Source organism: Ixodes scapularis, unplaced genomic scaffold (assembly GCF_016920785.2).
Source record: "Ixodes scapularis isolate PalLabHiFi unplaced genomic scaffold, ASM1692078v2 PGA_scaffold0__279_contigs__length_252992795, whole genome shotgun sequence".
NCBI classification, from domain to species: domain Eukaryota; kingdom Metazoa; phylum Arthropoda; class Arachnida; order Ixodida; family Ixodidae; genus Ixodes; species Ixodes scapularis.
This window is the reverse complement of record NW_024609835.1, coordinates 247,139,815-247,162,599: the sequence shown is the minus strand read 5'-3', so window position 1 is coordinate 247,162,599 and position 22,785 is coordinate 247,139,815. Positions and strand designations below refer to the sequence as shown.

General features: G+C 44.2%; 2 protein-coding genes across 2 annotated transcripts in view; both read left to right on the top strand.

Moving 5' to 3' along the window:
* The window catches only part of LOC8025626 (sortilin-related receptor), a 286,962-nt gene extending 280,877 nt beyond the window's left edge, over nucleotides 1–6,085 (top strand). The window contains exon 40 of the mRNA XM_029971324.3: nucleotides 522–6,085. Within this exon, the coding sequence (XP_029827184.2) occupies nucleotides 522–796 (275 nt within the window). The 3' untranslated portion in view covers nucleotides 797–6,085. The remainder of the gene's footprint in view (nucleotides 1–521) is intronic.
* Nucleotides 6,086–21,511: 15,426 nt separating this feature from the next.
* Nucleotides 21,512–22,470, top strand: LOC115329299. The gene has a single exon (XM_029990854.4). The coding sequence runs from the start codon at nucleotides 21,610–21,612 to the stop codon at nucleotides 22,468–22,470; it is 861 nt and encodes a 286-aa protein (XP_029846714.4). The 5' UTR covers nucleotides 21,512–21,609.
* Nucleotides 22,471–22,785: the final 315 nt, after the last annotated feature.

Genomic DNA, 22,785 nt, shown 5'->3' with positions numbered 1-22,785 from the left:
AGAGCTGCCAGGAAATTTCAACTCGAGCTAAATTTAACATATTTTTGTATATCCAATATTTATAACTGGATACACAATAAATTATAAATGAGGAATGTTAACCTTGGTCGGCTAAGCGGACGATGCCCGTGGCTGCATTCCAATTATTTATATGTACGATTACGATTATTTATATGTATTGTAACTGCGGAAGATAAAAACTAATAAACTTCAAAATCAAAGATGAACCGTCAATTTTTATCCAAAATTGACTCATTTAGCGATGCAATCGTTAAATTTTTGAGCGATGCGCTAACGCGTGTTGGGATCTGCTTCAAAAGAGTCACTGGCTGCTTTAAATCAACGTGTTGCATGCTAGAAAAAGTCAAATGCCACTTCCATTGCTGGTGGTCCCATCTGCACTTTTGGAGCTAGTAGTATGCGGGCTTTCAATGCCTTTGCGAAAATGGCCCCCCGGAGACGCGTCAACTTTACCTTGGAGGAGCTGCGTGCGAACCATGTGCCGTCCTGGCTGTCCACAGGGCCGCTGTCCGTGGGCACAGGTGGCCTGGTGGGGGCGGTGGTCGGTGCACTGGCAGTGCTGGTGGCCCTGGGCCTGGTCCTAGCATTTCTGGTGGTGCGCCACCGGCGGCTGCAGCGCAGCTTCGTCTCATTTGCCAACACCCACTACGACACCCGGTCAGGAGCTACCACCTTCAGCACGGGTGCAGACAACGGGGGGCTGGCGGATGACGAGGACGACGACGACCCCATCATCCGGGGCTTCTCGGATGACGAACCGCTCGTCGTCGCCTGAGACCTCCGCGGCGCTCCCGCACCCTTCCTTCCCGCTCCGAAGGGTTTGGGGCCCGCACGTCCGCTCAGCGGGTCGCACCATGCACGTGCCGCCGGCGTCGGTGGCAACTGTTTCATAGCGGGGAAGGGGGGCAAAGTCGGGTACGGCCAAGGTCCATCTCCCGCAACGACCACAAATTGTGGGTCGCGGAAGCGAGGCTTTGGACACTGCATTCCTTCTCGGTGCATTTCGCTCGAGTCGACTCCGCACTCATCCGTCGTCCTTGTGTCTATGCTACGAGCATTCGAAACCTCGCGTTTGCTTTGTTGACCAAAATGGAAATCAATCGCGGAAAATTGGCCTTTTTTGTTTCGTATATGGCTTCTTTTTAGAAGGAACACACTAAAATTGAATGGCTGTTTTTGTGTTCCTTTTTACAAATTGTTTGATTTTTGAGGGTTTCATCTCCTAGGCGATTGTGCGACCTCGAGAGCCTTAGCGGCAATTCTGATTGTTTGCCGCCATCGCCGTGTTGTTTGCCGCCGCACGTTGGCGCAGATCTGACGATTGACTGTCGTTGAGATATGGGACAAACGGACGCTCCTGCCTCCGAGGAGACAAAGCGCTCGGAAGAGAAGGGGAGCAGGCATACCCAAACTGGGGACTGGGAGACAATGGGACCTCGGACCTGACGCTTCTTGGGATGCCAACTAAACATTCCTTCTCGCGAGGGCCGAAGGTGAACTGGAATGCCATTTGAAAGGTGCAGTTTGTCCCGTCTCCTCCAATTCCATTCTTCGTTGGACACCTCGCAAGCACCAAACCTCGTTTGCCTCGCCAGGGCTCTGTGGAGCTTCCACCGAACCCGCATCTGGACAGAACGGCCCTCCGAAGAGGGCTCGTAGCATTAGTCAGTGATTCCTGAGCTTTAAGAAACTAGGAGACACATAGTGTTTTCGTTCTCGGGTATTGAGCTTGCGAGGAAATGCGGGGAGATGTTGTTTTTCTCTTATTCGGAGGATGCTCAGTGGGCCAAGTTTGGACACGTACCGTCCCCGGTCCCATATGGACCTCGGGGCACGCACTCTATGCACGTCGGTTGTAGTCGCGGTAGAGAACTTTTCCACTGGACACTTGTGGGGCACTTTTGGTGGGGCGGTGCCAGGGTTCTCTGCGCTCCTCCAGCTGCTCGGAGCCTGCACGCCTCCAGCCAAACCATGGAGGTTTTGGCTGGAGCTCCGCTCGCCGTGCTCATGGAAACCGGCTCCTCGGGCTGGTTGTAGCATTTTGATTTTCTAGTCTAGTTGGTTTCTACGGCTCTTTCTAGCTGATTTTTATTTGATGCAAGTCATTTAGTTGTGGATGCTCTAGAGTAGCCAGTATTTTGATGATTCTGCCTTTCTACGCTATGGTCGCTTGTTTGTTTCATCTTGAGAAGCAAGAACCCGTGCAATGTGTTTTGATGGGAGAGGCTTTGCTGTCTGGTTGGGTGTCCTTACAAAGTTTTGTGCTGCGAAAGTGAGGAGCATGTGCACGACATGGGGATGCTGTTATTATGTTGCGTTATTTTATTGTGGTAAAAGTGCACGGTATGCTAGTGGACGCTTTGAAAACCTCAGGTTTGACTGTGTATTTCAGAAGCCCCTGTATTCCTCTGTCTCGTCGATGGGTTGAGCAGTTTTGGCATGGCAACTGGGTCTTTGGTATTTTTCTCGGGATTAGGAAATGTAAGGCGGATCTTTTTGAAAACTATTATTTTGAAGTTAACCCTCTTCACAGAATAGAATTTGGTCTCCCGATGTGCGTTAAAAGTGTAAGTCGTGGCATGGATTTCAACAAACTTGATATTGTGTTTTAACAGAAACTGTACGACACCTTAAGGGGGGACATGGCCTGGGAGGGTCAACTTTTGAATTGTTCCTGCAAATTGATTCAAACTTTCAGGGTGAATTGAACCCCCATTAGGAATGATGACATCTAAACTTTTAGTCTTGTAGGCCAATTCTACAACATGCTATGCTTAATAAGCTTCAGTAAAAAATTACTTTGTTGTAAAATGTATTAAAATAAATAAATAATAGCAATTCGCAAGATTTTTGTTCTAATGTAAAGTAGAATACCCATAGTGCAAGTTAAGGTAAAATTTAATTGTGGAAAATGCAATTCTCTAGAAAAACAATACCATCCAAAAGAAAAAATGTTTTGCAAGTTTTGGTATTTTAAAACATTTATTTTTCATCACGGAAAAGTCAGCTCTTTCAGATGATGAGTAGCTTAACTTGTTCCTAGAAAGTTGAGTCCAGGACCCCACTAATAGATGTCTTTAAACTTTCAAAATGTCAAATTGTATATTTCCTCATACCACCTTTTTAGCCAAAAAGTGAAACTGAAAAAAATGCATTTCAAGTCCCAGATACACAAAATTCACCTGAAGCATTGTTAGCACTTTCCTCTTTAAGACTTTGGTGTTCCCCTGGAAATGGCTACCAGTTTGTGTCGTTCGTAGGCGCGCTAAGTTTGGTAGCAGGCTTTCCTCGACAAATAAACTGCTGACAACTAAGATGCACGTCATTCTAAGGAAGAAGAGCAAAGCAGTAATATGATCTGAAGATAGTGTCAAAAGCGTGTTAGTGAAGGTGGCACAATATCACGTCATTGAGCAGGATCAATCCCTTCTCAACCAATAAGATAGCTCATGCCAAATTTTCCGCATTCTTTTATGTTCTCATTAATACTTTTAACCTTGGAAAGCTTCTACAGGCTAAATCTAGAGTAAATGGTGTTTCCAATGGGGGTGAGATGTTCTGGCTACGAGTATGGAGCAGAACGGTATATCAAAAACATAAAAAACTTGTTTCCTGCCGACTCAGAGGGCTGCCGGCATTCCCAACAATTTATTGCGAGATAAATCCTGCATGTTTATAAATAAAAGTTTTTGAAACCATTCTTTTGAAGTTAATAAACATATCATTTTTGAAAAAAAAGCTTTTTCTGAAAATTCTGATTTCCAAGGCCACGTCCCCCATTAACCCCTTGCCTACTAATAGCGAGTGTCACTCGTGCCGCCATTTACGGACCATAAGACCCGACCACGAGTGCGACTCGTGTTTCGGTTTCAGAGCTTGTTTTGTGAGCTCTGCGGCAGATGGCAGCACTACCCCTGTTGCTCCTGTTTACCTTGGGTTCTTTTCTTGTTTGCTTTGCCTTTTGACAGAGAGAGGACGCTCCATTGACAAAAAAAAAGTGCGCTAATGTAAGCAAGCGCGCCAAAAACATGTCTTCGGCGCGGAGGTCTGCTTTGGCGGACGAAGATATACAAAGACTTCTTTTTGAAAGTGATGAATGCGCCAGTATTTCTGATGACGAATCCTGCTGCCTTTCCGATTACTCGGAATCCGATGAGAGTTCAACGGACAGTGAGAAAAGTGTTGAAAACGATGCGAATCCTGGAAGCATTTCATCGACTTCGGCGTCTGCACGTCAGTGGAACTGGGAGTAGAGGGACAACCAGCCTGCTCAGTTCACCTTTGTAGAAACCGCAGGTGTGTCAGCAAGGGTTCAACGCAGTCTTGGTGAGAAGACAAGCGCCTTGTCGACCTTTTCAGTGTTTGCAAGTCATGATTTTTGGGCGTCTGTCTCTGCTGAGACAAATCGCTACGCTGAACAAAAGATGGGTGACGAGGATCGTCCCAAGAAATGCTATGAGGAGCAATGGTTTGACACCACTCCGAATGAGATAAAGGCATACTTTGCCTTGAGCATCATTATGACGCAAGTGAAAAAACACACAGTAAAAATGAACTGGTCCAAGAGGTCCATAGTGGAGACCCCAATTTTCGGCAAAACGATGTCCTATGTGAGGTTTCTGCTAATCTCTCGATTTCTATCATACTGTGAAGAACTACTGAAGAAGAGGAGACGACCAGAAGTCCTGGTATAGAGCACGGGACTACGCCTGAAAGCCAAGGAAACGTTTTTCTTTATTTTGACGCAAATCGCTTGATTTAAATAAAGCTTTCTGTACAATCTTTAAAGAAAAAAAATGAGTAGGCAAGGGGTTAAAGCTTCCTCTAAACTAGGTCTATGAAAAATAATTTTAATTAGCTGTACCTCGGTTTATTATACTCCCATATTGTTTTGTTTTTTTTCTTTTTCCAGTTGCTGATTAACAGCTAGTTTTCTAAGCATTCCATTAGCTTTTGGAAATATTGTGAATCTTGAGAAATCCTCAGATAGGTGGAAGGCCTTTTTCAGTGAGGACCATCCTAATGACCCGGAAGAACTGGGCCACTAATCATTTAGCCTCCTTTGTGCCGGAAGAGGTAACTAAAATTGAATGGCAGGTTTGAAATCCTTGTTCAGAAACGCGTGCAATTTGGGTAAAACATGCATATGAGGGAAGAATTGACCCTTCGTTCATTGAAGACCATGCTGTTACAAAAGCTCATGGAATGAAAGGTCAATTTGTGCATTGGCGGACTGACATGGCTCTAAACCAGGCTGGTGATTGTTTCCCTCGAGTACAAAGGTGTGCGCAGCCTCCAGCAACGCCAAGTGCCCGGCTCATGCAAGTTCATGTTGCTATAGGCTGTATGACTGTTCTGATCTGCTCATTCCCATGTTGATTCTGCACAGGGATGCCATGTGTATGTACATTTTTACACTGGAGTGTGTTTGCGTGCATGCATCAATTATCGTGTGTCATTTCATGTTTTGCGGTGGTACATTCAGAATTGTATACTGCTTTCAGCAGCACCAGCATGGTAGAAAAGAAGTGATCCGAGCTGGTTTGATTTTATTTTGAAGTATTGGGGATTTTTTCTTTGTTAACGTCATTGCAGGTTCGAATCTTCATTGTTTTAGTGGTGAGGAGCATCCTATTGATGCTGTTGTCTTTTAGATGTTCTGTACATTTTTATCTCGGCATTATTTGATTCTCCTATATCAGCGGATACTAACTTGCAGATGTTTACTGGGAGGGATATGGTGGTGCAGTTTCTTTTTATTGCTCGGGAAATTTTTATTTGTTGGAGTGAAAAACCTTTTTATATAGAGAGCTTATTTTTTAGCACTTATTAGTTAGCACACTGTCTATGTGTTACGAGTTGGATTTTTTTTTTCTGTATGTCAGGATCTGTGATATGCGAGTCATTTTTTCTTGGTATCTGAGATGTGTTTCCTTCTGCATTTATTGACACCATGCGTGTATGACCATTGCTTGCCTGTGGTATGACGAGCTACAGTGTACTTGTGTGTGAATATTTGTTTTTTGATATAGAGAATTCTAATAAATGCACTATAAGATCCGTAGAAGTGTTGTGACCAACTCTAATATTGAAGACTGTTAGGGTTAACACTCCGTTTATTGGTCACCACATCCAAAGCCACATCTAATCGCTATCCTCCACATACACACAGTCCCGCGTTTTCCCATCTCTTGGTCCTGCTTCTTCAATTCCCTCTTTTCCCTAGCCACTGCACTTCCCTAGCTCCAGGCTCTCCAGATTCCTTCCCCCCCCCCAGTCTCTATTGAGACTATGATAGGGTGGGTATACAAGTGTACAAAGAAAATAACAACAACAAGAGCAGCACACACTTGAAAAGGTACTATAAAAGATATCACCAAATAATCACAAAAAATGCTTTGACAATGAAAGATAAAAAATTAGATCCGTCATGGGCTATGATGCGTTGGTGGGAAACGATAAAAAAAAACTCATTTTATTTCACATTTTGCAAGATGCTATACAAGAAGAAAAAGCTTCAAGTGATTGGCATACCACGGCTTGCTCCGAAAGAGGATTCCAGTCACTTATGGTTTGTGGAAAGAATGAGTATCTGAAACAGTCCTTGAAGAACTGGGGCTGATGAAGTGCGCGACTGTGTTTGTTCCGAGTTATTCTCGACTCGTCAGGAACTAGGTAGGCTGCTTTATCTATCTGCAATGAGCCATTATTAATCATATATAAAAATTTCAATCTTTTTTCTTTACGCCTCATCTTAAGGCTGCGGTCCCAAGGCAGCCATCTTGAACAAGGCGTTAGTTCAACCAATAGATGGCGATACGCACCCGTGGGGTGGCCGAGACATTGGTTCACAGTGGGATGGCTCGAGCACCATCACGTTCCCCTCGTGGCCTTGCTCGCGCCGCCGCCAGCTGTGCTCAGCTGGCTCAAGTAGCGGCCCAGCGAACAGATGTATGCGAGAATGTCAGGCTGGGTATAAATTGTTCTCTGATATAGGGAGATGCGATTCCGCAGTTGAAACAGGTTTTTGCAATAAACCTTACCAAGAAGGAATCAAATGTTGATTGACGTGTTAATACTATATCAATGAAAATTTCTTCTGCAGGAATGCACGCTCAGTAGACTCAACCTTCCAAGACACCAGTGGAAGCAAACGTCACGTAAACTGCTTCGCGATTTACGGTACTTACCTCACCATTTTAATGAAGACTAAAATAACGTCACGAAATATTGTGTTTCGCGAGGTCCGGAAGATGTTGTAAAGGTTGTTACATTATAGTTCCCAGAAAACAAACGCCGTTGAAATATTTTCGGAAGTACCACACACATAATGTTGTAAGTACAGGTTATGAGGAATATGATGAAAACCATCAGAAGAAATTGGAAGACGTGTATTTGCAATGAAGATGCTATGAATGAATGGCGTTTAGCGACGGCAAGTTATGAGCGTTCGGGAATTTAAAGTTCACGTGATTGCTAACTATGGACATGCGGACAATGAAGACCAGTTTTGTCGGGAGATGGTGTTGCGGTGATGACCTGATATCGAACGACTCGTGGCAGACGAACAAGCAAGTTTCTTCTCAGGGAATGGTAAGTGTCCACTGTCAAGCACAACACGTGGCTACTGACGTTGTCGACGTTTCGAACACTTACCGCTTTCGACAAAAGTCCTGGCACCTGGGCTAACTTTGTGGAAAGACTCGAAGACTTCCTTGAGTCCAACGCCATCATGAACAATAACTGAAAACTATCCACTATACAGTCGACGGGTGGCGAAACGTATCCGCATCTGCGGAGTCATGGTTGTTACGTACTCTAAGTGGCTGGAAGTTTACACGATGCCTGCCACGATGTCCAAACACGTATTGACGTTCTACGGTCTCTCTTGCCTACTTTTGCCCTACCAAAAATACTTTTCTCTGAAAACGCGCCAAATCTTGCTTCAAATAAAATAAACAAGTGTTTGAAGAAAAAAAACCGGCATCAGGCATCAAATTAGTGCACTATAGCATCCTGCAGCTAACGGGCTAGCAGAACAGATGGTGTGCGAAACGGAAAAAAGCCCTTTTGAAGCTTATGGAAGGAGCAGTTTAGTGAAGAATCGCCAGGTTCTTGTTCCAGCAGCACGCAACGGTCTCGTTTTACTCGCCAAAAACACCCGCCGAAGCAATATTCGGCGGACGAAGAGCCGCACCACTCAATCTCATGATACTATGGCCTACGAACGAAGATCGAGAGATTCCCAGATCGGGAGTAATGGCAGTTTATTCGGTCAGACAACTTGTCTACGTGAGGAATTTCAGCGAAAGTCGGGCCTTCCATGTAAAACTTGAGTAGAAAAGGCTTCTATGTTGGTTGACCAAAAGGTGTCATCCCTCTGAATACGTTGGATATCAATGCCCTTGAGTGTAATTATAACTAAATCACAAAACTCTCTTTGTGTATTGTGTAACTGCCCTTGTATTTGATAGTAGAAGCTATGGTGGTGATTTGGACCTTTCACACTAGGCTCCTTTTTCTTATTTTTCGCCTCATACTCCTTTGTGGTTTAAGTATGCTTCAAGAATCTTTTGGAACGGGGACACTTTACGTCAACGAGGCCATATTCCAAGTAGTCAATCAGGGAATGCTGCTAGAAATTCGTCCCTCATACTAACGAATAAGCCGCACTTCTGCACAGTGTAGTTTTCCTGTTCCACGTACAGTTGTAAAGCAGCATCCTCATTGATTCTACCGTATTCTGTTGCGGGTGAGGAAAGTCTTTGGGTACACGAGACTTGAAACAAGTCTGGCACTGTATGTTGTGGTTCGACACCCACTAATGTCGTCGTCCTTATAGAGCCTCATCATTTAATCATTACCTCGTCACCTGATATTGCTCTTCATCAACAGTAAGTACAATAGGCTACCGCCATATTACAATCCAACAGTAAATGTAATAGGCTACCGCCATATTACCATCCAAGATTTGAAAAATTGAGTCTTTCAGTGCTTCAACAAGTTTATTATTTATATAATGTTATTACGTTACATTACCTCGAGTATTTGAAGATCGACGTCCATCGTCGATCTTCAAATACTTATACCTGTATATAAATTAGGCGCACAAGGGGGGGGGGAGAGGTCGGTGGCCGCGTGCATGGTCTAGCACACACCAGCTTGGAGCACGTGGAGCGAAAGCTCGCGCTGCAGAAACCATCCCGCCCCTGCCCGTTTCGATCTGGAAGAGCATCGTACCGGCGTGCGGTCGTGTATAACTACCGCGTGGTGCACGTTAAAGACCCCAGCTTTGCTGTTGTACCGCACTTGCTAAATTGATCATCTACAGCTGAGACACCAAACGCCCACTAAGGCAGACTAACTTCCGGCTGTATAAACATACGCACAACAATTTGCAATTAGACTAAAGTGACCAGACGTCCCGATTTAGGCGGGACAGGTCTCGCTTTTCCGGCCGGGGTCCCGCTGTCCCACCAGCGTGCTTGTGGGACGCCGTTTGTCCCGCTTTTGCTCCTCGAACCGCGGATAGGTGAAAGATTCGGTTAAACGAAAGGATCGCACCGGTGAGAGGGTGCTTCCTCTGATCAAGGAACAAGATATGCTCGACAGAGAAGATGCTGAAGATTAATTGGCGTATGACATGTGAACAGTACTATGGACATAGTACATAAAAATAAATACATTAATACCAAAGGAATATTCCAACCAAATGTATTAGATAGCTGCAAGCCACAAAGTACGCAAATAGCAAGAAAAAGAAATGCACACGGTGTATACGAAATAATGAAAGGTATGATTACAATAACCCCCCCTTCCCCCCCCCCCCCCCCGATACGCGTCCCGCTTTGGGGCCCAAGGAATATGGTCACTTTAAATTAGACGCATAATAACAAAGAACACAGCGTGCCGCCTCTTTTCTTTGGATGCCTTTTTTTTTAAACCAGCTCAAGCTCGCGCGTTCTCTCTTTTGAGACGGTTAGAACCAGGGTGTCGAACCGAAATTTTTATCGGTTCGGTTCCGGTTCGGGTTCACGGCTTTCGGTTCGGTTCCGGTTCAGTTCCGGGGAGCAAAAAATAACGGTTCAAACCGGTTCGAACCGGTTTGAACCGCTCGATTAAGAATATATTTTCCGCGTTGTTCTGGCAATATACGCTATTTACGCCGTGAAACAATTAACTTTATAATTTCTTCGACCGTCCGTGCAATTTACTTTTGTTTTTAGGTACCAAAACTATTAAATTTAGTTATTTAATTTCAACGCAAGAGTAGAAGATCTACATTAACATACATAACGTCGTGTTCATACGACTCAACATCCCTTTGTTTACCAATAAAATATATTCTACCTAAGTACAAGAGTAAAGAGTTGAGCTTGTTGGTACATACCTGTAAATAGATCAGCTTCTAATTTAGAACTATACTGTATTTCCTTGTTCTTTCTTCGTGTTTAAGTAAAATTCTAAAGTTCAAGCTGATCTATTTATACGGTAAAAAATTTTGTAACGAAGTGTGATAGGTCGTCTGAAATACCCGTGATCGGTACAACTTTGTGTCGCAGTATTAAAAGTGAAATGGTGTCCTTGAACTGAAGAATTAATTACATCTCATAAAATTATCAAGTGAGCACCTCGTGGCCATATATATCATGAAATAAGGTTTGCGAAATACACTTCACAATATATATGTATATGATAACGACCCAACTGAGCTAAAAGCCATGAAAATTTCAAAATGTAACAAAAGTTTTAGGATAATTCCTTTCAGACTATTTTTTATAGAAACACCGAGTGCCAATCCAAGTGTCTGTTGTTATAACCAAATATTGTTTACGCTGAGCACCGCATGCATGCGACTAATCATGGAGCAAGGAGTAATCGCAATTGTCCACTCTAATATATACGCGCCTTCGGACTCAGATCGAATCTGGCCCAAAATAGTGCTTGCCCAAGTGACCATTTTCTTATACAAAATAAACTGGCACAGCCTGGCTCTTGAGGTTTGTGCTTGACAAGACGCCGGACAGTTTAATTTGCAAATGAGCATCACCCTTGCTAATTGATGATTTTAACACGATAGCGTTAAGGAGCTCATGTCGCACAAAAGCCGATGTCGGTGGCGTGACTGGAAAATCCTGATTGGTCGATAGGTTCATGACGTCAGAGCTATATACCCTTGCGCAAGAATTTCAAACAACCCACAATGCTTACCTGATACGTGACATCACGCAAGGAATGAGAGTGATTAAAACATGACATGTAATGCGAATTATAGGTCGCCGTATGTTTCAAATTATTTCACTTTGGAAAGTGATTTCTTCGCCTTAAAGTTTAGGCGGGATTCGAACCCACAACCCTTTAGTTGCGAGTCAGACGCTTTTCACTAGGCCACGCGAGGCACGCCTGAGCGGCAAATGAGAATGCGATGCAAACGAGGCCCGTTGACGCTATCGCGTTCCACATTTAAAGGCGAAGCTTAAGCGTCCTTCAAGGTTCTTTTTTGTTAAGTAAAACGAAGTAGTATTTCAGGTTCTACTCCACATGGCAGCTATTTAATTGTACACTTTCTGACGGTTTGCATGCGTAGTCGTCATAGTTCCGCCGCGCGCCCCTGTTTGCTTTGTATTTGTCCAGCCCACAGACACATGAAAGTAATGTTCACCACATAAAAGAGGCAATAACAGACTTCTGTATGTTTGAGAAGTTATATGTGTGAGGAACACATAGTTATTTAAATTAGCTTCAAAATCAGAAATGTATGTAAGGCCGTCCGATATCACTTACAACGTGCCTGTCCGGGTAAAAACGCCGGAAAAGATTGGCAGAACACCTTTCAAATAATTTGGGGGGGGGGGGGGCATTGCTTTAGGGTGGTCGGCCCTCTATTAATGTTGTGAATTATTCAGTTACTATCCCTTAGCGAAAACTAATACGTTTGAAATATACCACATTCTAATTTGAATGTATTTGAAATGCAGTTCATAATTGTAAGTACATGAAAAATAGACCGAAAATATAAACTTCTTTTTTTTTTACTTAGTACTAAAATCTACTGATAAAAATCATTTTAAGATACCTTCACTTAAATTACATTTGAAGTCCCCTTCATGCGTTTTGAAATATGTAAATACTAAATTAATAGGAACAAAATACCTTTCACATATATTTTTTGAAATATTTCTTTAATTCGTGCAAAATATACTCCAACCCTAAAAAAATGGAGCAATCAAAAATACGTGCAGAATACTCTTAAAATACATAAAAATCGTAAATACTGTTGTGTTATACTCAAAATACCTTTTGACTGCAATACTTTGGTAATTTGACTTAAACTACCAAAATATTGAAAAGCTCCCCTTCTAGAAGTTCACTTCAAGCAGATATGGAGTACACTGAAGCGCCTAAATACAACATTTGATTAGTTTGTCAACTGAATTGCGCAGCATCGCACTGATAAATCAGCCCAGTTTATGTTATTGTTTCCTTTTTTCTATCAAGAACACGCCTGATCAGTTCCTTGCACTCCAATCACAAACGGGGTTCGGGAAATACAACCACAACATTTGCTGATGCTGGAAAGCTTCAGCAGGTGCTGTGAACAGGTACGTTTGGCGTGGTTTTGTTAGCACAATGTTAGTTCACTGAACGTGTATACTCACCATTGTACGTGATGTGAATAGTGACTTTAATATAGTGGCATTAACTACCATATTAAATAGTCTACTACTAAAAAGGAAAGGCAAAATAACTACTGTAAAATACTTATTTTTCGCGGGCTCAATATTTTGCGATCTAGGTCTAAGCTGGAGTTTTGGAATAATTCGTAAATTCTAATTTTCGCGACGCGCTGGGATCGCAATATAGATATTAATGTTTTTACATTTTGCCGGAATTGTTCACGGGACCTATTTTTCGGAATTGCAGGCGATTCGCGAACTTTGCGAGAATTAGGTCCTCACGAAAATAAAGTCGTTTACAGTATTTTAAAGTGAAGAAACTGCCTTGATTCGCTTCGTCCTGAGTGGTGCTACGCAGAGAAGCAATAACATGTATTTTATGAGCCGTTTGTGTGGGTATTGTTTTAGGGACTGCGCCGAATTGTTATTAGTTGTACCAATGCTTTTTAGTAAGAGATATCGTCCACGAACTTCAAAACACTGTTTCCCCTTTGACAGACTCCCGAGGAGAAGATCGAATACTTGGAACCTTAAGCGCAGAGGCGGTCACCGAAAAAATGATTACCTTCAGTATGTAGGCTATATAAGGCTCTAGAGCAGTCAACGGGACTGTGAATGAGCTGTTCAGTGCGTCATGGTGTTTGTGTTTGTGTTCGTTTCTAATGTAGCTTTGTGGGATGTATTTAGTAGTGCCTTTAAATACCACAGGGACACCATTAGCTGACAAAATCGAAAATAAAAAAAAATTGTGTAACCGGTTTTTAATGCACAAATGGCACCTTGAGTGTGAAGGGATAATATTTTTGGTATATCTAAAATATTTTTATTCATATTTATAATGTATTTGGAATACCTTACGCGCGTATTTCGATGCGGCCAAAATAATACAGAATAAATACAAAATGAATATCCGTATTCAATATATTTCAACTTCGTTTGAAGTACGGTCTCTTTTTGCTAAGGGTTATTAAATATATTTTATATTTATCAATAAATTTTACTTTACAAAGTTCGCATAACCACTTGAGACCGACGCGGAAGGACGATACTCGAAACTACACGAGCTGTAGAGTCTGCGTAAAAGTGTTTCTCTGTTTGCTGATTGGCAGTGTGAAACATCGGGTTGCAGGGTACGCTCAAAAGACTCTGTGCTCACATGATGGACTGGAAGTCAAATACACGAAATGTTCAAATAGAGAGAGATAATTAATGTTACTTTTTCAAATAATCCCTTGCAGAACGCCTTACTGCAAAAAGAGATGCGTAAAGATGCACGAAAGGAAATTCATGATTTTACATAAATAGTGCGAAAGACAGACACAGATTCTTAAAATCGTAGTATAAATTACATTTCATCAGCTTGCGTGAGCTCGAAACTTCGCGAAATACTGCCTCGGGAGGCTAATGTTATAATCGGTTTTACCTGCACTCGTTTTGGGCCCTCATTTTACAACACTATGCTAAAGTAGTCATGCGCTCTAACATTTCTCAAGGCTGCGATATTTCATCGCGAGACTGCTACAAATACTGCACAACTTTACAATTAGGACATCTATTGCTAGTGTTGCGAACATCACATTTCACCTGAAAGCTGAACTATTTAGCACGGTATGCACGTGACGTCATCACACTATAGGCTGGGGGTCATACTGCCTTCTTGCTGAGAAAATCGAATTCGCCGGTGCAAAAGGCACGCTGCAGGAGGTTTAAGCTCAGTGAGGGCTCATTCACACTGGAAGCGGATCCGCGTTCGCAAAGCGGTTGCGAACGCGGTTGTATAAGAATTCAGTACAATTGCACGCGCATTTGATGACATCAAATGCGCGTGCAATTGCACTGGATCTTTATACAACCGCGTTCGCAACCGCTTCGCGAACGCGGATCCGCTTCCAGTGTGAATGGGGGGTGAAAGCCAAGTATTTGAAAGGCACGTATTATTATTCTTAGTGCATCGTCGTGAGGAACGGCGCGAGCGTCTGGCACGACAAAAACGTGCTTTTTGGCAAGAGCCTTTTTGCAACCAAAGTAGTTTCCGGGGTGACGCTTTTTGGTCTGCGCCAAAGATGCAGGGAAGAGGAACCTTTACAACACAAAATGTTTTTAAAACTCCCCCCTCCCCCCCCCCCCCCACACACACACACAGACACACTCCTTTATACAGCGGTGCTGTTAAAGGGCTACTCCACCGATTTTTTCATTGTCTCCGATTTGCTTGAAATTTTGCTAAGCTAAATAACAAACATCGCGAAAATAGTATCCCAAATATTAGGCCAAAATATTGTTTTTTCGCGAAGTTATTGAATTTACAATTTTGGTCCTCACTGTGTTTTTCAAGCTCGAAGTCTCTACTGGCAACAATGAAAAAGTGGCGTCAGTGGAAGGCAGGGGTTCACTCTTTGGGCTGTAGATTTTGTTTTAAACTGATTCGAAGCAGTTTCATGGTGTCAAATGAATGCTTGGGAAGCTCGCTGCAGTACCCGCGCTCCAGCACGGAACAAATGATTGGCATATTCTATTCAGGGGGGTAAAGGTGGGTGAGGAGGAGTGGCTAATCTTGCGCGCCGACATCCTGGGTCCCGAATGAAAGATCGCGAAAGAGAGCGACAGAACACGAGAGAAAGAAACCAATGTTGCCAGCTGAAGGACGACAGTCGCAATGGTAATCGCGAAGACTGAAAACTCTCAGCAATATAAACAGTGATGATTTAACGTTTCAAACTAAATTCTGAGCTATTCTAAGGTTTATAAAAAGCAGCATACTCATTACGCTGCATTAACTTCCCTTCTGTTAAAATCTCGATAATGTGGTAGTTGCCCGGTTTCTTATTTCCGGGCGCGGCCAACCACGCCCGGAAATACGAAACTAAACCAGATAACCGGAGCCGGTTCTCTGGTTTAGTTTAGTGTTGACGGGAGGCCGTAAATCTGCGTACTATGCAAAAAGAAAGCTTCCAAAGGAGCGCGAATATCTTTCCACCGTAAGTTCGTGGATTGTTGAAGTTCAAGACACTGCTCTGATGATATATTTGTGAAATCGAAGGCAGTTGGTAACCATGTGGGACCCAGAGGGTCTGCCTGCATGCTCCGCCGCTTGCGGCAGCCAGAATGCATGGGAAAATGGCGGACCTTTTCCTCTAGAGTTAGTATGTATGATCTCTATGATTCTATTTTTTGGCTGCTTGCTCGACTGGCAAGCCTGCCTGCCACTGACGTCACGGCCCTGAAAAGCGCGCGTATATTTGAATGTTGGTTTTTTCATCATTTTCATTTGCCGATTTCGCAATAACTATTATGAATTTCGCGATTCTAAATAGCATACCGGAGAGAGTAAAGGCCGGGGAGTCGGAAAATATAGTTAGTTGAGGTAGCTCAAAAAATCGGTGGAGTACCCCTTTAAGGGATAAAGTTTCCCCAGTGTCGTGTCCGTCAGAAAACAAATGATGACACTAAACCCCGAAGAGCTACCGCCATCTATAAATGACGACAGCAACCAGACAACCGGCTTGCCGGTTGTCTGGTTGCCGCCGTCGCTCATAGATGGCGGCAACCTATCCAGCCTTTCCACTCTGACTTGCCGACTTGCGGCCGGCCATTACTTCATTCCCACCATAGTACAGCTTTTCTGGTCTTCCTTCTTCACCAGAGTGGAAAGGCTGAACGTATTTCTGAGGGATTGCCTCCTTCATTTTGTGTCTGTTAATTCGACAATTTTATTTGACACTTGTTAACCGCAACCCTTCAGTGCTTTTATTTTACACCCCGTGAAGTTTAAAGGGGTCATGAAACGATATCGGGTTCGAATGTTCATGACTTTTTCGAGGCGTACTGGTCCTCTGGCTCAAGTGTACTCGCATAGGCCGCCACTGGCTCAGAAGCTTCTTTGTCGCGTTGAAATGGCGAGTATTAAACGAGACTATTTCTTTTAGTCTTGCCTTCCCAAAGATTGATATCGTATTTGTGGGATCAAAACCACCCGCCTGTCGACAGTCGAGCGCGGCTCATAGATTGGACAGGAGAACTGCGTGAGCACCGTACATCGGATCGTAACAATCAATGCCTCGGCGGACACTTGGGTAGCGGCTCGTGTGCCACTACCCAAGTTCGACTAATCTCATCACTGCGTGTGCCACTACCCAAGTTCGACTAATCTCATCACTGCGTGTGCCACTACCCAAGTTCGACTATTCTCATCACTGCGGTGATGAGAACAGTCGAACTTTAACAATGCCTGGAGCTCCAGCCAGACTTGGACGTAGTTTAAAGGGACACTGACAGGGTATTTATGCTCGCCGAGGTTTTTAGTTGTACGTGACATATGAGAGCTCAACTACCCAGAACAGAATTTACGGCTCGAAATTCGGTTTCTTACCGCCCGAAAACCGCCGATCAAGAACTGGCCGGTTCGAGTCTCGCTCACTCTCTTTTCCGCGGTCACGGGCCGTTGTCTAAGGTATCGATGCGACCACCAAATTTAATCAAAGTCGTGGGTCACTGAAGGCACACACTCAATATTAAAAATAGAAAAAAAATATGAAACCCATTTTTTGTGGCTTCTAAAAAGCTGCAAATACGTTGATTGAAAAAAAAGTTCCACAGACAACCGGAAGCAATCTGTGCGTGCGTCGTTTCGCGTATCGTGGGACTCGCAGGGACGGCGATGGCAGCGGACGACGGGCGTGGGACCTCTATTTCAGAACTGTCGTTCGCGGTACCGGCGAATTTTGTCTGCCTTTAAAAGAGAAATTTGGGACTGATCAAAAGAACTGGTATTCATCCCGTACGACACGCCCGATCACCAAGCCGATTTGCACGAAGACGTCGCCGAGCCGTCGCTCCCTTCTCGTGGCTGAAGACATCGCTCGCGCAAACGTCAAGCACGACGTGTCTACTTCGAGTTGAGTATGCACGCGTACGATTTCTTTACTACGTGAGAATGTCGCCAATGCGCGGTGCATCCCGACTTCGACCCGGGAGTGCTTTTGCTAGAGGAAAATCGGCAGCAAACTTTCCAACTTACAGTTTATTGGCTGAATTATTACTAAGGAAAGAGATTGCGCAACTTCGGTAAGGCCCAGTAGCTGGAGAAAGAAGAAGACGCCGTTCGAAACGGTCGCTTTTCGATGCTCTCCAGTGAAAATACACCGGCCACAGGCCGGGGAATTGCTGAGGCTTCGGCCAGAACCACTGACATGACGACTGAAGAGTACCGGACCGTCCTACCCCGCCTACCTACAGGTAATTTGAGCCTCAATTCGGTATTTTTGCACGGAGATCTGGCAGCGAGGCCATACAGAGCACCGGACTTCCGAGACGCCTTACGAGACGTGGTCGATAGCCAGGAAATCATCGGGATAGGCCAATTCCAGATGAGTCACGTATGGATGGTGACTTGCGCAAGTGCACACGCGAAGGCCAAACTCGTCAACAAAGCTGAACTACGCGTAAAGGGACGCAGGTGCCTGATTATCGACCCGGACACCAGAGATGTAAAACTGAAGCTACTATGGCTTCCCGTCCACATGGAAAGTCAACGTATCGAGGAAGCACTGGCACCATTCGGTACAGTTCGTTCCATCGTGAAGGAAAAGTGGAGATGCGCCGGAATGGAACAGATGGAGACGCTCAACAAAGAGGTGACCTTGACGCTTCGAGAAGGGATGAACGCGAGCCAAATTCCGCACCAGCTCACAGTCTTTGGCTGCCGAAGCTTGGTGCTCGTGCCGGGCCGTCCTCCACTATGCCTTCGATGTAATCGCATAGGTCACATCCGTCGTGAGTGTAGAACCCCACGATGCGGGGAGTGCCGCCGTTATGGCCACGCTACGAGTGAGTGTGTGATGACCTACGCAGACAAGCTAGGCCAATCAAGAAGCCCGACGGACGACATTGTCCAGGAACACCTCATGGACATCAGCGAGGTTGTCGACGCCACAGGAGAGGTGATCGCTCCCACTTCCTCGACAGCGAAAACTGAGCTGGAAATTTTGACACAGCAGTCACAGTCCGTCAGCCCTGAGAAGACGACACCTAACGCAGGGCTAGGCCCGGTAACGCAAGGGAACACAATCAAGGCAACAAAGGAAGATTGGCCAAATAGCGAATTTCCTCCCTTAAACACGACTCCGGAGCTTTCTCTCCAACAGCTGCTACCACGACGAGAACGTCCCACCCCATACAGCGGAGCACCCGTCAAGCGACCCGCTCCTTCAACAGCGACTACGTCCCAGTCATCTACAGCAGGTGACTCAGAAGACAAGAACGACGAGAGAGGTGACGTGAAACGCAAGCCGACCACGGTGCGGGAACAGCCGCACAGCAAGACCCCACAGCCTGACCACCTGGTGAAAGACGGCGATGCACTGCCACCCTAACTAACATCTCTCTGGCATTTCCTCCCCTCAGCTTCGCTACCATGAACGTTAGAGGACTGTGTTCTCGTGCACGACAATCGCAATTGTATAGGCTCTTCTCAAAAGAACAGATCGATTTTGTTGCCGTCCAGGAGACAAAAATATCGTCTGATGAGGACACGGCTCGTGCACTGGACCCTTTCCTCTCAAATTATGAGGTATGTGTTAGTCATGCTGATGGGTTGTCGGGAGGGTGCCTTTTGTTTTTAAGGAAAAGGCTAGGATATACGTCACTCTCACACGCCGTCGATGACGACGGAAGGTTGATATGTTGCGATTTCTCGTTGCATGGCACATACTGGCGATTAATTTGTATTTATGCTCATAACGACGTTCGACAGCGATGCTCTTTCTTTGAAAACCTTGCCCCATACTTAGATACCGACAAACAAATAATTTTATTCGGCGACTTTAACTGTGTGTGTAATATAAACGATAGGTCAACACCCCCTTCTCGACCTGATAGAAGTGCTGACGCTCTCAACACTCTCACATATGAGTATCACCTATTTGATGTTGGAGCTTCTCGAAGTACAACTTTCCGATACACCCACCTCCAAGCTTCATGTAATGCCAGGCTTGATCGTATTTACGTTTCAAGTTCACTTTTTTCACGTGTGACTGCATATGACGTGAAACCAGTTTCGTTTTCAGATCATTGTCTTGTAAGCGTCCGTATCGGAACAGACACGCAACGTAAGGCAAAACCAAAATGGGCTTTGTGGAAATTTAACACGAGACTTTTAGAGAACACAGATTTCGAAGAGCGTGTGCGCGAATGCTTCAACAAAGCAGCAACAAATCATAATATCGGCATTTTTGCTCAATGGGACTCTTTCAAGCAGGAGGTTAAAAACGAGGCAATTGAATGCGCGTGCATTGCATCGTTTCATGCAAAGAAAGAAGAATCTACCCTTTTGAAAAATTTACACATTCTTTATGAGCTGGAGTGTGAAACACCCGGCTTGTTTCAGGAAGAAATTACACGCGTTAAATGTCAGATACAGCGTTATGAACAAAACCGTTACCATGGTGCACTAGTACGGTCTAGGTGCAAGCGTTTTCTATCCTCTGAAACACCTTCGCGCCGCGCAATCGACGACGAGATGCGAAACGGACTTTCAAAGAAAATTAAACTTTTAAATTGTAATGGGACGCTCTCAACAGACGAAGACGACATTATGAAAACGTTTGAATTTCATTACCAAAACCTCTTTGGGCACAAACAACCCGTAGACAATCAATTAGCCAAGCCCTTGGTTTCTTTGATGCCCCAGGTTGATCAGCTTCAACGCGACCTGCTTAGCGGACCAATAACGCTAGAAGAGGTTCGATGGGCGGTAGATCATCTACCAAACTCTAAAACACCAGGACCTGATGGACTCCCATCCGAGTTTTACAAAAAGTACAAAGAGCAGCTATGCCCTTTTCTACTCGAGGTCTTCTTGGAGGCTTATGAAGTGGGAGCCTTGCCGCCTACATTTTATAACAGCCACACGGTCCTGATTCCAAAAAGTAAAGATCCAGATAAGCTCATTCACGCTGAAAGCTACCGGCCAATTACTTTATGCAATGTAGACTATAAGATTTTTGCAAAAATTCTGACCAAAAGACTTCAGTTTGTTACGTCCAGTCTCGTTGGGGATCACCAGACCTGCGGAATTAAGCGGCGATGCATACAAACCAACATACACGTGGCACGTGCGGTAATAGAAACCTGCGTTTTGCATGCTGGACAAGTTGCCATGGTGCAAGTAGACTTGGCGAAGGCATTCGACCGGGTCTCCCACGCTTTCCTCTTCAATATTCTTCGTCATGTAAACCCAGGATCCACAATCTTGAAGGGCATTGAGATGTGTTACCGCAACTGTGCCACGAGGCTTATAATCAATGGATCGCTTTCAAGTCCAATTCGACTAGAATCATCGGTCAAACAAGGATGCCCCTTATCCCCTCTTTTATTTTCTCTATATCTGGAACCTTTGTGCTTAAGCGTGCTCAGAAACCCTACCGTGGAAGGTTATCATTTCTACTCCACAGAGGTTAAGGTGTTAGCATACGCCGACGATATTGCCTTTTTTTGCGCTGATAAGCGAAGCATAGACAATGTCTTCACTTTAGCTCAAAACTTCTGTGATGCTACCGGTGCTCTCATCAATAAGACGAAATGCGTTGGCTTCTGGTGCGGGCAATGGGCCACAACACCCTCAGAATATGCTGGCATATCGTGGACTTGCGTTGCTCCCCAGTACTTAGGTGTGCCCCTCAATTGTATTCGGAACAATGGCCACTACTGGACAGAACGAGTGGCAAAGATCAAAAGTCAAGCTAACATTATGAAAACAAATCAGTGGTCCGTTTTTGGGCGAACAAAAGCGTGTAATATTTTTCTTGCAGCGAAACTTTGGTATGTTCTTCAGGTTATTTGCTGTGCCAGAACCCACATTCAAAAGTTTCACAGGGTTTTTGCTACTTTCGTGTGGAACTCCACCTGGGAACCTATGCGACGAGACAATCTTTTTCGCCCTGTTGATGTCGGTGGTCTCGGTCTATTACACATCTTTTTAAAACAAATAATAACTCGTTTTCTATTCTTCAGAACAACATCACATCACTTCCTTCGTACTTACCTACAGGCAGAACTCTCAGATGCTTTACCTTATTTGGTGGTTTCATCGGTATCGGCGGGAACATCACGTCCCTTGGGATTCCTCAGAGAAGTAGTAAGCGCAATAGAGTTTCTAAGAGCCCGTTTTTCTTTGGAATATTTATTTACAATATCACGCAAAGCATTATATGCCGATCTTCTTGACATAACTTTTCCTGTACCTTTGTATCGAAGTATATTCAACCATGGACCAGGACAAGATGTTCTAACGCGTGTCCGAAAATTGTGCGTCTCACCTACCGCGAAGTCATTTTTCTTTAAACTTCACACTTCAACGTTGCCCGTGAAACCCTGGCTTCGCGAACGAGGAATTTTTGTACCCTGGTCAGTGAATTGCCGTCTTTGTAACCAACCAGAAACTATAGAACATTGTTTTATCTTCTGCACTGATGCCTACCTCTTCTGGGACGTCCTACAGAGAACACTGAAAAAAGATTTGGACGTCAACGCCTACACAATCCGGTTTTTACCTTTAAAACCCAACGATAGTTTTCCTTATGATTTGTTCACGCTCATGGGTTTGCATAGTCTCTGGAAGACGAGAATGATCGACAGAAACGCCGATCCACCCCGGACTACAAAATCAAACTTCATAGAAACTGTATCTCACGTGAGAAATGTGTTAGATCATCTTAAGGAACGCCCAGACTGGTATGCTCTCATTCATCGATGTCTCCATCTTCCTGATTTTTAGTTATGTCATTTATTTTGAATCCTTTCTTCGTTTCCCGAGCGTAAACAGATAACAATATTTTGATGTGATCAAGAACCGTTTAATTGTTTGTATTGTTATTCTTATAAGTAATAACTTTGTCGAACTGTATGTTTGCCGTTTGTCCTGTCACCTTTCCATGCAATAAATACAAAAAAAAAAAAAAAAAAAAAAAAAAAAAAAGGCCCAGTAGCTCAGTGGGAAAGACGTCCGCTTCACACGCGGTAGGACCGGGTTCGATCCCCCGTGAAGCCTTTTTTTTTTTTTCTTTTTTTAAAATATTTTTTGATGTCTACA

Coding starts and splice junctions, on each gene's coding strand:
- LOC115329299 (XM_029990854.4), top strand. CDS start 21,610: ATGCGACGAGACAATCTTTTTCGCCCTGTTGATGTCGGTGGTCTCGGT.